General features: G+C 52.0%; 1 protein-coding gene across 5 annotated transcripts in view; it reads left to right on the top strand.

Moving 5' to 3' along the window:
- Window positions 1-12,467, top strand: part of Tns1 (tensin 1) — a 165,155-nt gene that overhangs the window by 78,156 nt on the left and 74,532 nt on the right. For all 5 annotated transcript variants that reach the window (XM_033764621.1, XM_010611937.3, XM_010611940.3 and 2 more), the window contains 10 exons: window positions 2,019-2,069; window positions 2,382-2,504; window positions 2,815-2,879; window positions 4,021-4,104; window positions 6,484-6,596; window positions 6,973-7,033; window positions 7,239-7,314; window positions 7,831-7,960; window positions 9,499-9,564; window positions 10,690-10,806. In XM_033764621.1, the coding sequence (XP_033620512.1) occupies window positions 2,019-2,069; window positions 2,382-2,504; window positions 2,815-2,879; window positions 4,021-4,104; window positions 6,484-6,596; window positions 6,973-7,033; window positions 7,239-7,314; window positions 7,831-7,960; window positions 9,499-9,564; window positions 10,690-10,806 (886 nt within the window). The remainder of the gene's footprint in view (window positions 1-2,018; window positions 2,070-2,381; window positions 2,505-2,814; window positions 2,880-4,020; window positions 4,105-6,483; window positions 6,597-6,972; window positions 7,034-7,238; window positions 7,315-7,830; window positions 7,961-9,498; window positions 9,565-10,689; window positions 10,807-12,467) is intronic.

Here is a 12,467-nt window from a genome sequence, read left to right as displayed (position 1 = left end):
AACTAGGCTCTCTTCTAACTGCTTTGACCTTCATGAAATCTCTGGAAAGCAGACACTTACTAGAGCAGAGAGGTAGGGTGATTTGCCTGAGGTCCCAGGGTCTGGAGGTGGCAGAGCTAGTACAGTGTTGGTGCCTCTGACAAGTCTTAGGCAAAAATCATGGCCATATATGTCTTTGGGGACCTGTGGCTGGCTGAGAGGAGTCACAACACATGTGGGTGCAGTGGCCAGTGGAGGCCTCCTCTAGAGCAGAAAGGCTGACCTGTCCCTGGGCACAGAGGATGGCTCAGGCCATGTTACAGGGAGGTGAACGTGGGCTGGACCCTTGGGCTGCCCACAGGGTTGCAGAGGTGGGACAGGGAAGGCCGTGTAAGTGTCCCAGGGTTGTTCATCATGGGACAGGCAACCACAAACTGTGTGGCCCATAAAGATGGAAATTAATCATCTCCCAGTTCTGGAGGTTAGAAGCCTGAAGTCAAGGTGTGGGCAGGGCTGTGCTCCCTCTGAATCCTGTATGGGAGATCCTTCCCTCTCTGTTCCCAGCTTCTGGTGGCTCCCAGAACCTGTCAGTACTCCTTGGCTGGTAGCAATATCACGCCACAGTCTGCATCGTTCTATGCAGTGAATTCCTGTCCACGCCTGTTCCCTGAGGAGCACTTGGGGTCTCAGGGTGAGGCTGGAGGGTGAGAGTTTTAGTTTGCAGATTTCAAACCCCCATTTTCGTATTTTTTTTTGCCTGGTATCTGCCTATGTGGCCTCTCCTCATGTGATAAGGACGTCCGTTATTGGGTTTAAGGCCTACTTTAAATTCAAGATCATCTCATATTGAGATCCTTAACTACTTACGGAGACTTTCCCAATAAGATCATGTTCTGAAGTTCTGAGGGGTTATGGGTTTGGGGGGATACTTCAGTCCACTCTAGAACCCATCCGTTGTGTGGGGACATTGAGAAGAGCCTGCTTTAAATATGAGAAAGTCATGGGTTCAAATTCTAGCTCTGTGTTTACACTGTGATCTTGGCTGCTTAGCCTCACTAAGCCTTGAGTTTCCTGACTACAGAATGGGCTGGATGACACTCCTTTACACCTGGGGAGAGAATTAAGCCAGCTGTGAGATGTAAAGTCCTTAGCACAGGCTAAGTAGGACCCTTGCTGAGAGGCAGCCATTGCTAATGCAACAAGATGTGGTCCTTTTGGGGTGCAGGCATGGACTGGAAGCTGCCCAGATCCTTCCTGAGTTCAGGACTGCAAAATTTTTGTGGGTCTCTGCTCAGTCACAGCTCTCTGCATCCTGCCTGTTCCAGGCTGGGCTCTCTTTTCTTCTTCCAGGAGACTACACAGTAGTCTTCGAGTTTCCCGGGCAGTGGGTGGAAGTGGACAGTTCTGCACATCCTTTTGGAGGTGGGAGAGGAATGGCTGAGACTGGAGGTCCCTGGTATGGATGGGCACATGCTGGGAGCCATGTGCCAGGGGCCTGAGAGGGCCTGCCAGGGGTGACTGCACCCTCGGTGAAGGTGTGTGGTGACAGAGAAGCTGTACCGTCCGGGGATGAGATTTTGAAGCCCCCTCTGGGTCTTTCTCCAGCCCCCTTGCACCCCCAGTTCATAAGAGCACCCACTAGAAGCAGGGCTGTGTGTATAGTTCTCTGCCCACCGTGCTCCTGACAGCCTATGACTGTTTCTGTTGGTCAGTATGTGTTCGTGGGTGGATGGTGTTTCCATTGCGGGGGGGAGAGAGAGGAAGAAGAAGAGGAAGAGGAAAAGGAAGAGGAAGAGGAGGAGGAAGAAGGAGAAAGAGAAGGAGAAGAAGGAGAAGTGGGGCAGGAGATCCAGGGAGCTGTGGCCTGGGCCCCTGACTATCAGAGGTCAGTACCACTCTGGCTGTGCAGTGGACTCCGTGGAGGAGCTGGAAACGACACCAACAGTCCCGTGTGACCAGCGGGAGTCCTTGCCATGCCTCTGTTCTCCCCAGCCCTCTCACCCTCCATACTCACAGACTTTTCCTTTGCCTCCTTCTAGCTGTTCAACCTGTCTGAGCGGAGACCTGACATCACGAAGCTCCACACCAAGGTGAGCTGGTAGCTGTTTTGTCTCCTTGCTTGAAAGAGAAAGGATGGGCCACCTCTCTGGAGGTTCCTGCATTGAGATCTTGGGGAATAGCCCTGTGACAGTCTCAACAGCCTGTTCAGAGTTCAGATGCATCTTATACCTAGAAAGTGAGTGATCCTACACTGATATTCCGTGATGCAATTTATAGAAAGCATCGTTCTATGCAGTGCATTCCTGAGGTCTGGCCACTGGGTCTGCCCATGCTGGTGGCTGGTGTGGGCTGCCTTGGCTGCTGGCTGACTCCCCAGACCTCCTCTTCTCACCTGGCCGCAGGTACTGGAGTTTGGCTGGCCCGACCTGCACACCCCGGCCCTGGAGAAGATTTGCAGTGTCTGCAAGGCCATGGACACTTGGCTCAATGCGGACCCTCACAACGTTGTGGTCCTGCACAATAAGGTCAGAGCGGGGCTGCAGTGTCCCTGTGGGAGTGTGTGTCCCTGCCTGTGTCTTTGGATTGTTTGCCCGCAAGTGTATCTCCTCCATTCTGAGAGATAATAGATTCTGTCTGAGGGGCATCCTCAAGAAGGGAATGACCAGCTGTGCTTGTTTTGAGACCCAGGTCTTCCCTGCTTCCTGCCTGTGTCTCCCCTCCTTCTGCTCTTCCTAGGAGCCACACCCAACTCTCCAGCCCCTGTGCTCATCCCTCCTAGGCTTCTCTGTGGTCTTTGGGACTGCCTTAGAAATAAAGGTTGTTTTCCTCTTTCAGGGAAACCGAGGCAGGATAGGAGTTGTGATCGCGGCTTACATGCACTACAGCAACATTTCTGCCAGGTAGGAAGGCTCTGAGCCTCCTGTCCCCTGATCATTGATAGTGTGACTCCCCTCCTTCCTTCCACTGTGGCCTCTGCCTCCCCTGGGGTGGGAGGGTCAGATAAAGTGGATGAGAGGTGACAAGGGGTGCAGGAGCCATAGGGCAGTAGAAATAGCTGCCCATAGCTGTGAGGCAGGAACCTGTAGGAGGAGAGAGGAGACTTTGTCCCCTCTGTGGGGCTCAGTGGGGGAAGCTTTGGAAGACAGGTGTGACCCTGAGCACCTCACCCAGTCACCCAGGCCACCTGCCTTTTTCCCACTGCCTTCTGTTTCCCTGGTAAGCAGAGCGGGAGTCAGAAAGAAATGTTGGATCAGGCCTAGGCCTGGTGGAACCATCGTGAAGTTATCTCTTCTGGCCCTCTGCTGCCAGACAGCAGGGCTCTCTTACTGTCTAGGGGTAAAATAGGAAATAACTGGTGGCCAGCTCTTGATCTGATCCCATTCTGCAGGGAGGCCCAAGGATTCATTCATTCCTTTATTTATTCGCTCCACCATGACTACTGAACAGCCTCTGTGCACTGCACGGTGCCAGGCCCTTGCCCTGTGGACACTAAATAAGAAAGCAAATGCATCAGTAATTCCTGGTGATAGTGAGTGTGAAAGACTAGAGACTAGAGAAAGATAGTGTGCGGGGGGTGGGGTCAGAGAAGGTCTGTGGACTTGATGACATTGGCTCAGGGAGGATGAGGTAATGCTGGAGCAGGGACCTGCTGAAAGCCAGGTCCTGTGAAACCTGGGGGAGAAACTTGAAGGCTGAACTCAGGGAAGGAGCCAGGCGGGGAGTGGGACAGGAGGGGCTGATGTGTTGGGGCCCCGGAAGAGGAGGAAGAGGGGAACCTGGAAGGTGGAGCCCCCTGGCTTGGTGGACCATGCTAAGGACCTTGGGAGTTGATTCTAAGAGTTATGGATCACACAGGATAGAGAGATGCTGGAACATTTCCTGAATGCATCTCGGCATAGCATGGCTGGAGGAAGAAGTTTGTCCTCCCACCAGGCACCAGGGCTGGCTGGAGAGCTCTGCAGGTTGAGGGGAGCCAGGCTGGGGAACAAGGAGCACTTGGATGTGGGGTCAGCTCCTCTGACCACCTGTCTCTCCCCACAGTGCGGACCAGGCTCTGGACCGGTTTGCAATGAAGCGATTCTATGAGGACAAGATCGTGCCCATTGGGCAGCCATCCCAGAGAAGGTGGGTCTCCAGGGCATCTGCCCGCAGGGATGGTGTGGCTGCCTCTGTGGGAGTGTGCCCAGGATGTGTGTCAGCCTGGAGGGATGCAGTTTGGGAACATGAGTGAGCCCAGGCCAGCCTGTGTGTGCCTACAGGTTGGTACTGCAGGTGCCTCCTGAAGCCTCTTCCCCGAGAGCAGACAGCGGGTATGGGAGGTGCTTGTGTGAGCAGGCACATTCTAGTTTTGTCCTTGGCGGCAGGATTGCTGCAGAGCATGGATGAGTCTACAGGATGCTGATGTCACTGCTGCCTGTCCTAGGAGGCTATAGAGACCCGTGATAAGGGTCATCTTCTGTTGGGAGAATTTAAAACATTTTGCTAAAGGGCCTGCTCACTCTTCTTACTAACGTGCACCTCAGCCCAGCCTTGCTTGGCTGGCTAGAAGTGAACAGGCACAGCTGGGACTGTTTCTGCCATTATAGTGGGAAGCTCAATCGGAAGTGAGTCCTCAGAAACGCAGCATCTTCTATAGTTGGCACGAGTCAGCTGACAGCCAGATTCTGGGACAGCTGTTGGAGACAGGATGGGTTTACATGCAGGAAATCCCAACAAGGCCCCAGACATAGTGGCTGCTGATCAGTGAGTGAGTCTTCCCAGGGACAAAAGCACAATGGGTCTGTTCCTTGGTCCCTGGCTTCCCGGGGCTGCCGGTTTTGATCACAGTGTGGCCCTGACCTTGAAGGATAAGGGACACTAAAAGAGAAGCAGCTGCTGCAATGGTACAGTGTGGTTGGAGTTGGAGCAGACTCGTCTCTGACTCTGAACAGCCAAACTTGGAGAACGGGGACCCACTAGCGGTGCCTCTCAGGACGAGGTGGAGCCTCGGAGCTGCGCATGTACGCATGTGTGCATTAGAGCGCGCAGTTGGGGTGTGTGTGTGTGTGTACATTATCAGTGTCGGCCTGCAGCGCATATCTGCTGCTGCATCTGCTAAGGGTGGGGCATCCTATCTGCCCCATGTGAGTTTCCTATGCCGCCTTTGCCACTTTCCCGCCTTCTTGTCTGTGTTGCTTATAGAGTAGGGCAGTTGGAAGAGAGGCCATCAGGGAGAGAGAGAGGAAGGGGCTTTTTGTCTGTAGCTCCCGCATTCACTGTCACCCGCCCCCGGACTCATTGTCCCTAGCACAGACACATCCTGTTGGCATGGCTGGGAGACCTGATGGGAACCGGCTGTGCTGGGTTTCCGGTTTGACTAATGGGGCTGGGGGCTGGGCAGGGGCCTGAATAGGAGCTGGCGCTGCCCATCAGATTATCTTGCTTGGGTAGTCCGAAGCGGCCCCACCCAGACTCAGAGACAGAGGCCCACGGGCCTGGAGGTGGGCCAAGGAACCCAGAGAAAGGAGGCGAGCATTGTCCTGGTCACACAGTTTGGTCCCGCCCTCCTCAAAGAACTATTGGTTCCCTAGAGCCTCAGGATGCATTTGATTGGCCTGTGTGACTCAGCTTGGCATTATCATCCTGTCAGAAAAAGAGAAAGTGCTGGCCAATCAAGGACAAGAGGATCGCTGTCCAGTTCAGGCTGTTGCCTTGAAGCCCAGACTTTCCTCCTTTCCCTCCCACCCCTAGCTCTGAGTGTTCTTGCTGTGTGTCTTTGGGAGTCCAGTGACCCTTTCTGGACTTGATTTTTCCTGTCTGTCTAGAAGGAGGGGAGATGAGTTCCATTCTTCCAGTGAGATCTTTGCTAACAGAATTGGAGGATGGTGACCATAGTCATAGATTCTTATTGGAAGTTAGTTATTGCAAATACAAAGGAGAGTAATTGATCCAGAGGTCCTCCATATACTTTATTGTGACATAAAGAGCTGTAATTACTAAGCTCTTCTTGTTTTCTGGACTGTGATATGGCTGGTAGATCTGTGGGGCAGATCAGGCCCGTAACAGGAGGCTTGGTATAAGCACAAGTTTGGTGTGGCTGGGCGAGGCTGTCAGAGCTGGTTACTGCTTGCTGCTTGGGCAGCCTACCTTGTGTAGTAATGAGCAGCTAAATGATGCCCATCAGGATTTGAGGAACAATTTTGGTTCAATGGGAGTTTACTGGGCTGGGAGGGAAGACAGGGAGAGATGCTTATATTCACCACTAGGGGGCAATGGCAAACTCCAAATACGTTGGGCTTGACCGGGCTCCAAGTCTCACAATACCTGCGCTTTTTCCTACCTGAGGCTCCAAGCAGCCAGAGAGGCCAGGCTTGGGTGGAGACCTCAATTTCCTGGAGGCCTGAGAGAGGGGCACGTGTGGTTGGGAGAGTAGGTGGGTGGCCTAGAGCAGTGTTCTTGCAAAAGAGAGAACAGTGATGACTCTGTGGTAGGCCCCCTCCCTGAAGCTGCGCTCTCCCCGCACAGGTACGTGCATTACTTCAGCGGCCTGCTCTCCGGCTCCATCAAAATGAACAACAAGCCCTTGTTTCTGCACCACGTGATCATGCACGGCATCCCCAACTTTGAGTCTAAAGGAGGTACCTCTCCAGCCCTCCCTCAGGCCTCCCTCCACCTCCACTTTCTCCCACCTTCCATCTCCTTCGCTTGAGAGAAGACTCGTGAGCTGCACTGGAATCTCAGCCACATCTCCTGAGCTTTTTGAGCTCTGGTCTCTTCCTCTGCAAAATGGTTTGATAATTACTGTGCCTGCTGGATGCTGCTGCTGCATGTGTTTCTGTCAACTTAAAATACCTTACAAATGAAAAGTTAGTATGTTTACCCCTCTTGGCTTCCTCTTTTGCTACTCCTGTTTTCCTTCCATGTGTCTCCTCGCCTCATTTCTTTCTTCCTTCCCTTTTCCTCCGCTGACCACTATTTCTGGTGTCTTAGCTAACACTCACTCCTCTCTGACAGGGTGTCGGCCTTTTCTCCGTATCTACCAGGCCATGCAACCTGTTTACACGTCTGGTATCTAGTAAGTATCTCATGGGGATGTGAGGCCAGGGATGCCCGAGGCCCAGGGCTGAGGACCAGGGAGGTAGTGCTGGGGTTGCCTGACCTCTTTTTCTCAAGAGGGATTAAATCAATGAGGTTCCCAGCAGATCTGCACTAGGGGCAGCAGGAGGAGCATGCAATCCCTGCCCCCAGCAGCCCCTTTTCTCTGCCCCTGTCTCCCTTAGCAACATCCCAGGAGACAGTCAGACCAGCATCTGCATTACCATCGAGCCAGGACTGCTCTTGAAAGGGGACATCTTGGTGAGTGTGTCCTCCACCTCCAGCCCCACCCTTCTCCTCTCTTTCTGTTCCCCTCCTGCCCTTGGGACCTAAGAGCAACCTCTGGTGGCTGCCATGCTTGGAATTGTGGGCTCCCAGGGCTCCTGTAAAAATCTTCTAGACTCTAACAGTCCTAGTCTACTGCCCTACCTTGGAGTTCATATCCCTTTCCTGGGCTCATCTTTTGTTCTAGGGCATCTCCAGGGAAATTGCACTTGGGGTGGGCTGTTACTTCCTGGATCCTTGCTAGTGACAAGAACCCTACTATCTCCAGTCTTCCCTGATGCATCCTGACATATTTGCAGGAACTTGTTGGGAGGACAGTTTTGTGTTTATAGGTACAGACTGGTCTCCACCCCTCTGCTGTTCTAGAAGTTTCCCCAGAGAGCTCTGAGATCCCATGGGTGAACTTTCCCTTATGGGTCTCGGGTGAGCCTTGGAGCTCAGTCAGGAGGAGCCGTGGGTCCTGACCTCTTACCTCTGCCTCTTCTCCCCCAGCTCAAGTGCTACCACAAGAAGTTCCGGAGCCCCTCCCGAGATGTCATCTTCCGTGTGCAGTTCCACACTTGTGCCATCCATGACTTGGGAGTTGTCTTTGGGAAGGAGGACCTTGATGAGGCCTTCAAAGGTGGGCTGCATGTGTGGGGCCCCTGCGGTGGGAAGAGAGTCCAGTTCCAGGGGATATGGTGCCTGTGAGAACAATTTTCTTCTGAGCCACACAGTCTGTCAAGTCTCAGGGTTCTCTTGGTGACAGTGGGAGGACATTGAGAGACAACTGGGACTGAGTTGAGGTTGGAGTATTCTTGGAATTCAGGTTGTAGAAGTGGAGAGAAATCCTTCTGTGGCCCCTGGGCTGCTTTGTGTTTCACATCCTTCTTTTAGCACTTGCCCTGTATCTCCTTCATCTTGTCCTCCTAATTTGTTCCCTGAATCTATTGGCAATCATTTTTTCAACATTCACTGAGCATCCATTTTGTTTGAGGTTAGGTCCTAAGTGCTGAAGAATCAGAGTAAACACTGATATGATCTCTGTTGGTGGAGCTCAAAGGTCTTGTGGGAGACAGCCCCACCAGGGAGGGATTATCCCTTGGGGTAGAGCAGCAATAGTGGGGTTGCTACAGGGAGGGAAGGAGAGGTGATTAGGGAAGGTTTGGTGTCTTCCTTTCATTCTTTTCTGCTATCCACTTGAGGTCTTATCTGTATCACATTTAAACCCACAGTGAGGGACACTTAGACAGGCGTGATGGGTGTCCCACAGAGCAGACACCATCCTTGCTCTAACCTCTTCCTACAAGCAGTGAGCGGTAATCCATGTCCAAACAAGGCTCAGGTAGTGGGCAGACAGGGGCTGGGAGGAGGGACAGTTCCCTCAGTGTAGTGGATACCTATAGGGCTCAACAGAAGATGCCCTTGTAATTGCAGAACAGACAATTACTGTCACCAGTCTTGAAAAGGGAAAGTAAAGGCATGTCTCACAAAGTAAACAGGAGCACAGGGAAGACAGAGGGAAAGGAATTCCCAGTTCCCTCCTTCTCCATGGTGGGAGTCAGGAGACACAGAGGCTGAACTATAGAATTTACAGTTCCAAAGGCAATCAGAATAGGTAGAATTAGTAATTTAACCAGATGAAAGATGGAATTGTGTAAGTGAGCCAAATTATTCAACTTCATAGTGGTGATCAATGGGGATGATGGAGAATTGATATCTATAAATTGTGGCATGAAACTAGAGATCATTATTTGGAGTTTTAGAGATAAATCACTTGTAGAACAAGAACTGGAATGGTTAGAAATGATTACCTCAGGCAAGTAGGAGTGGTGCAAAGTGGGCAGATGTAATTTCATTGTATGGGTATAATTTCGTGCATATAAGTAAATACAGATATGTATTATTATTATATTATTAACCTTATAATGTGTGGCTAACATATGCCTTAATTTTCTTTCTACAAGATTTTTTTTTTTTTTTTTGTAGTACTGGTGCTTGAACCTGGGGCCTTCACACTGAGTTACACCCCCAGTGCTTTAAATTGTTTTTTCATTTTTGAGACACAGTCTCAAGTCACTAAGTTGTCTAGGCTGAAACTTGTGATTTACAAGGAAACTCTTTAGGGAGTCCTTTTTTAGGAATTCATTGCCCACTTTTGTTTTTTGTTCTCTTTTTCAGATGACCGATTTCCAGAATATGGCAAAGTGGAGTTCATATTTTCTTATGGTCCAGAGAAAATTCAAGGTATAAGACAAGTTAGATTTCATTCTCAGACCCTTTCCCTCTGTCCTGACGTGTCCCTGTCTTGCCCCATCACTGTCCCAGTGGTCTCACTACAATCATCAAGTTACCTGTGACAGAGGGGCAAGCCAACAGAAAAGGATCTGGCTATCAGAGTGGACCCCCCTGCTAAACATGGGCTAGTGACTTGATCTCTGGGTAGTAAAAATAAAAAAGCAGACAGAGAGGCGCTGGCTAGGATAAACTGTTCTGATTCCATTAGCTCACCATCTTGTTATATTCAGAGATCATGGGCCTTTGGGATGGGGGGAGTCGCTGGAGGTGGGGACACACTCAAAGGTGCTGGATGGATGATGAGTATTTATGAGAACTGAGGTGACTCAACCTGAAGGACAGTTTAATAATAGCCCGTAATCCTCTAGAATCTAAATATGGAGACCATTTGTTCTTCATTTTATTTGAGAACGGAAAGGAGATGAAATTGGGTTATGGGCAGTGGAACTCTGGGTAGGCTAAGGGGAGAACTGCCAGGCTGGGAAGGGGCTGACACTGGAAGGCTGGGCTTACAGCTGTGCCACCTCTGAGGGGACTCTGTGGTATGGGGAGGAGACCCAGCCTCCCTCTGCAGGTGTCTGGCTAGAATGGAGAGCTTTTTAAGTGGGGCCCCAGGGCATGCCTAGGATGACCTTTCAGAGGCTCTGTGTCCGCCAATGTCACAGCTATTTTCCTGTTGTCCCTGACCCTAGGGTGTCCTAGCCATGTCCCATACCTCTTCTCCTGACTCCAGGACAAACTTCTTGGTCTTGTGGTCCTCCTGTAGGGACCTCAGGGAAACAGAAGAGAAAGAGGCCACACCCAGCCAGGGAGGGGTCTTCATTCATCAGTGCCCCGTCCTGATTTACCCCCGTGACCTGCTGTGAGCCTGTTCAGGAATGCAAGAAACCAGACTCCTGGGTTCTCCATCCAATTTAAGCCACCAGTCCTGCCCCACCATGCTCAAGAACATGAGAAGTCCCTCAGAGAGCATCCTGGGGGGAGCTTGTGGGATCTCTGTTTTTCCAGCTGCTGATCTCTTTTCCTCGCTTCCCACTGTCTCCCCGTCTGCCCCTGCCTCTCCCATCCACTCAGGCATGGAGCACCTGGAGAACGGGCCCAGCGTGTCTGTGGACTACAATACCTCCGACCCCCTCATCCGCTGGGACTCCTACGACAACTTCAGTGGACATCGTGATGATGCCATGGAGGGTAGGTGGTGACCCGTGGCTTCCAGCTCTTCTCCATACTGTGCAGCCTTGGCTCATGTGGCCACGGTTCTCTCAGAGGCTCCTTGGAGGCAGTGGCCGCAACTGAAGCTTGCACTGTCCCCATATGCAACACAGTGTTTGCTACAATTCTTTTAAACCCACTGTTGGGTTTCTTCAGGGCAGTTGCTGAATCCCTGCTCAGAGCTCTGGGCACACAGATGCAGCATCGAGAGCCTGTGAGCTTTCATCAGGTGCCAATGAAAATGTTTGAGATCTGGAAATGAACCAGTGTGCTCCGAAACGTGAAAAGAAAGCTGCAGAGTTGAAATTAATGAGTGTTTAATTTAGCTACAAAACCTAACATTATGTCAAATGGTCAGCTGCAACTCAGGTCAGCCCCTGAGGGTTCCAACCCAGTTTGTCTATGTGGTTTATTTGAATATGTACGATGGATGGGGTGGAGCCTCCAACATGAGCTTGCTCAAAGCCCAGGAGCTCCTCGGACACCCAGTCTGGGGTTTGGCCCCAGGCTTGTTTTTCTGATTTGGTTGCAGGACCTTAGAATGTTGGAGCTTGGAGCAGTCTGGCCCCCCACATCTGTTTTCAGCTGGGGTAACTGAGACTCCCTGAAAGGCAGAACCTCTCAATTTATCCTGTGACCCTGGCTGTGCTGTTTCTAGGAGGCCAGCACCAGCCACTGGGCTCCTCCTGCCTGCTGAAGCCGTCTGGCCTGGTCCCCTGCTGGCCTGGATGAGGGTTGCCTGGCCAGTGGGCCGCCTCCCTGCCCGCTTCCTGAGGCACCTTCTCCTCCCCCAGTAGCCCAGCACCCTCTGATTGCCGGAGAGTCTCCCTCCCACCCCAAGGCTGCTCTCCTCTTCCCCCTGTACCCTGTCCCGTTTGTTGGATGAGATAATTAGCTCTCTGGTGCCCTGGCTGCCAGCCTCATTGTTCATCATTCTGGGGACGTTTGCATTTTTAACAAGAACATTTGGCAATTTGTAGGAATTTTTAATGCCTCCCGCCTCTCTCTGGTGCAGATTCAATGCAGTGATAAATGTAGAAACATTTAGTGAACTATAAAGTGCCAGGCAAATAAAAGGTAAAATAATTAAGGGCCAGAAGGAGTGGATGTGGGAAAGACGGGGCTGGAGGGAAGGAAGGAGAGCAGACGGTCAGACCAGGAGGAGCTGGGGACAGCAGGAGGCTGGGAGGGGAGAGCGAGGCTGGCACAGGAAAGCTCTGGACCTTCTCCTCCCGGTTCTTCCTCCTCTCCCCTCTGATCCTCTCCCCCAGGCAGGGTGATGGAGCCAGCGGGACCTTTGGGCCAGTTAAAGGTCAGCTCGTCCTATAAGGACAGAGGGGCTCCTGTCTGCAGGCTGAGAAGCTGGCCCTCTGCCTGGCTGGGAGCAGCCCATGCCCCTGCTGTCTCCTCCCCTGGCCTGGCCTGACTAGGCCTGGGCTGGGCCAGGAGCTGTTTGGCTGGGATGGTTGCCAGGCCAGAGCCCACCCTCTGCTCCCACTGCGCACCCCCTGCTGCGTGTGCCAGTGGCACTTCTGCAAGAATCTCCACTCTGGGGCCTAGAAGTAAAAGGATTTTCCTATGGCTATTGGTCAAGAGAAGAAAGTGTGTGTGGGGTGTGTGTGTGTGTGTGTGTGTGTGTG

The sequence above is a fragment of the Fukomys damarensis genome, unplaced genomic scaffold (genome assembly GCF_012274545.1).
Source record: "Fukomys damarensis isolate Sample0158 unplaced genomic scaffold, DMR_v1.0_HiC HiC_scaffold_16, whole genome shotgun sequence".
Lineage (NCBI taxonomy): Eukaryota > Metazoa > Chordata > Mammalia > Rodentia > Bathyergidae > Fukomys > Fukomys damarensis.
This window is presented reverse-complemented; position numbering and strand designations above follow the sequence as displayed.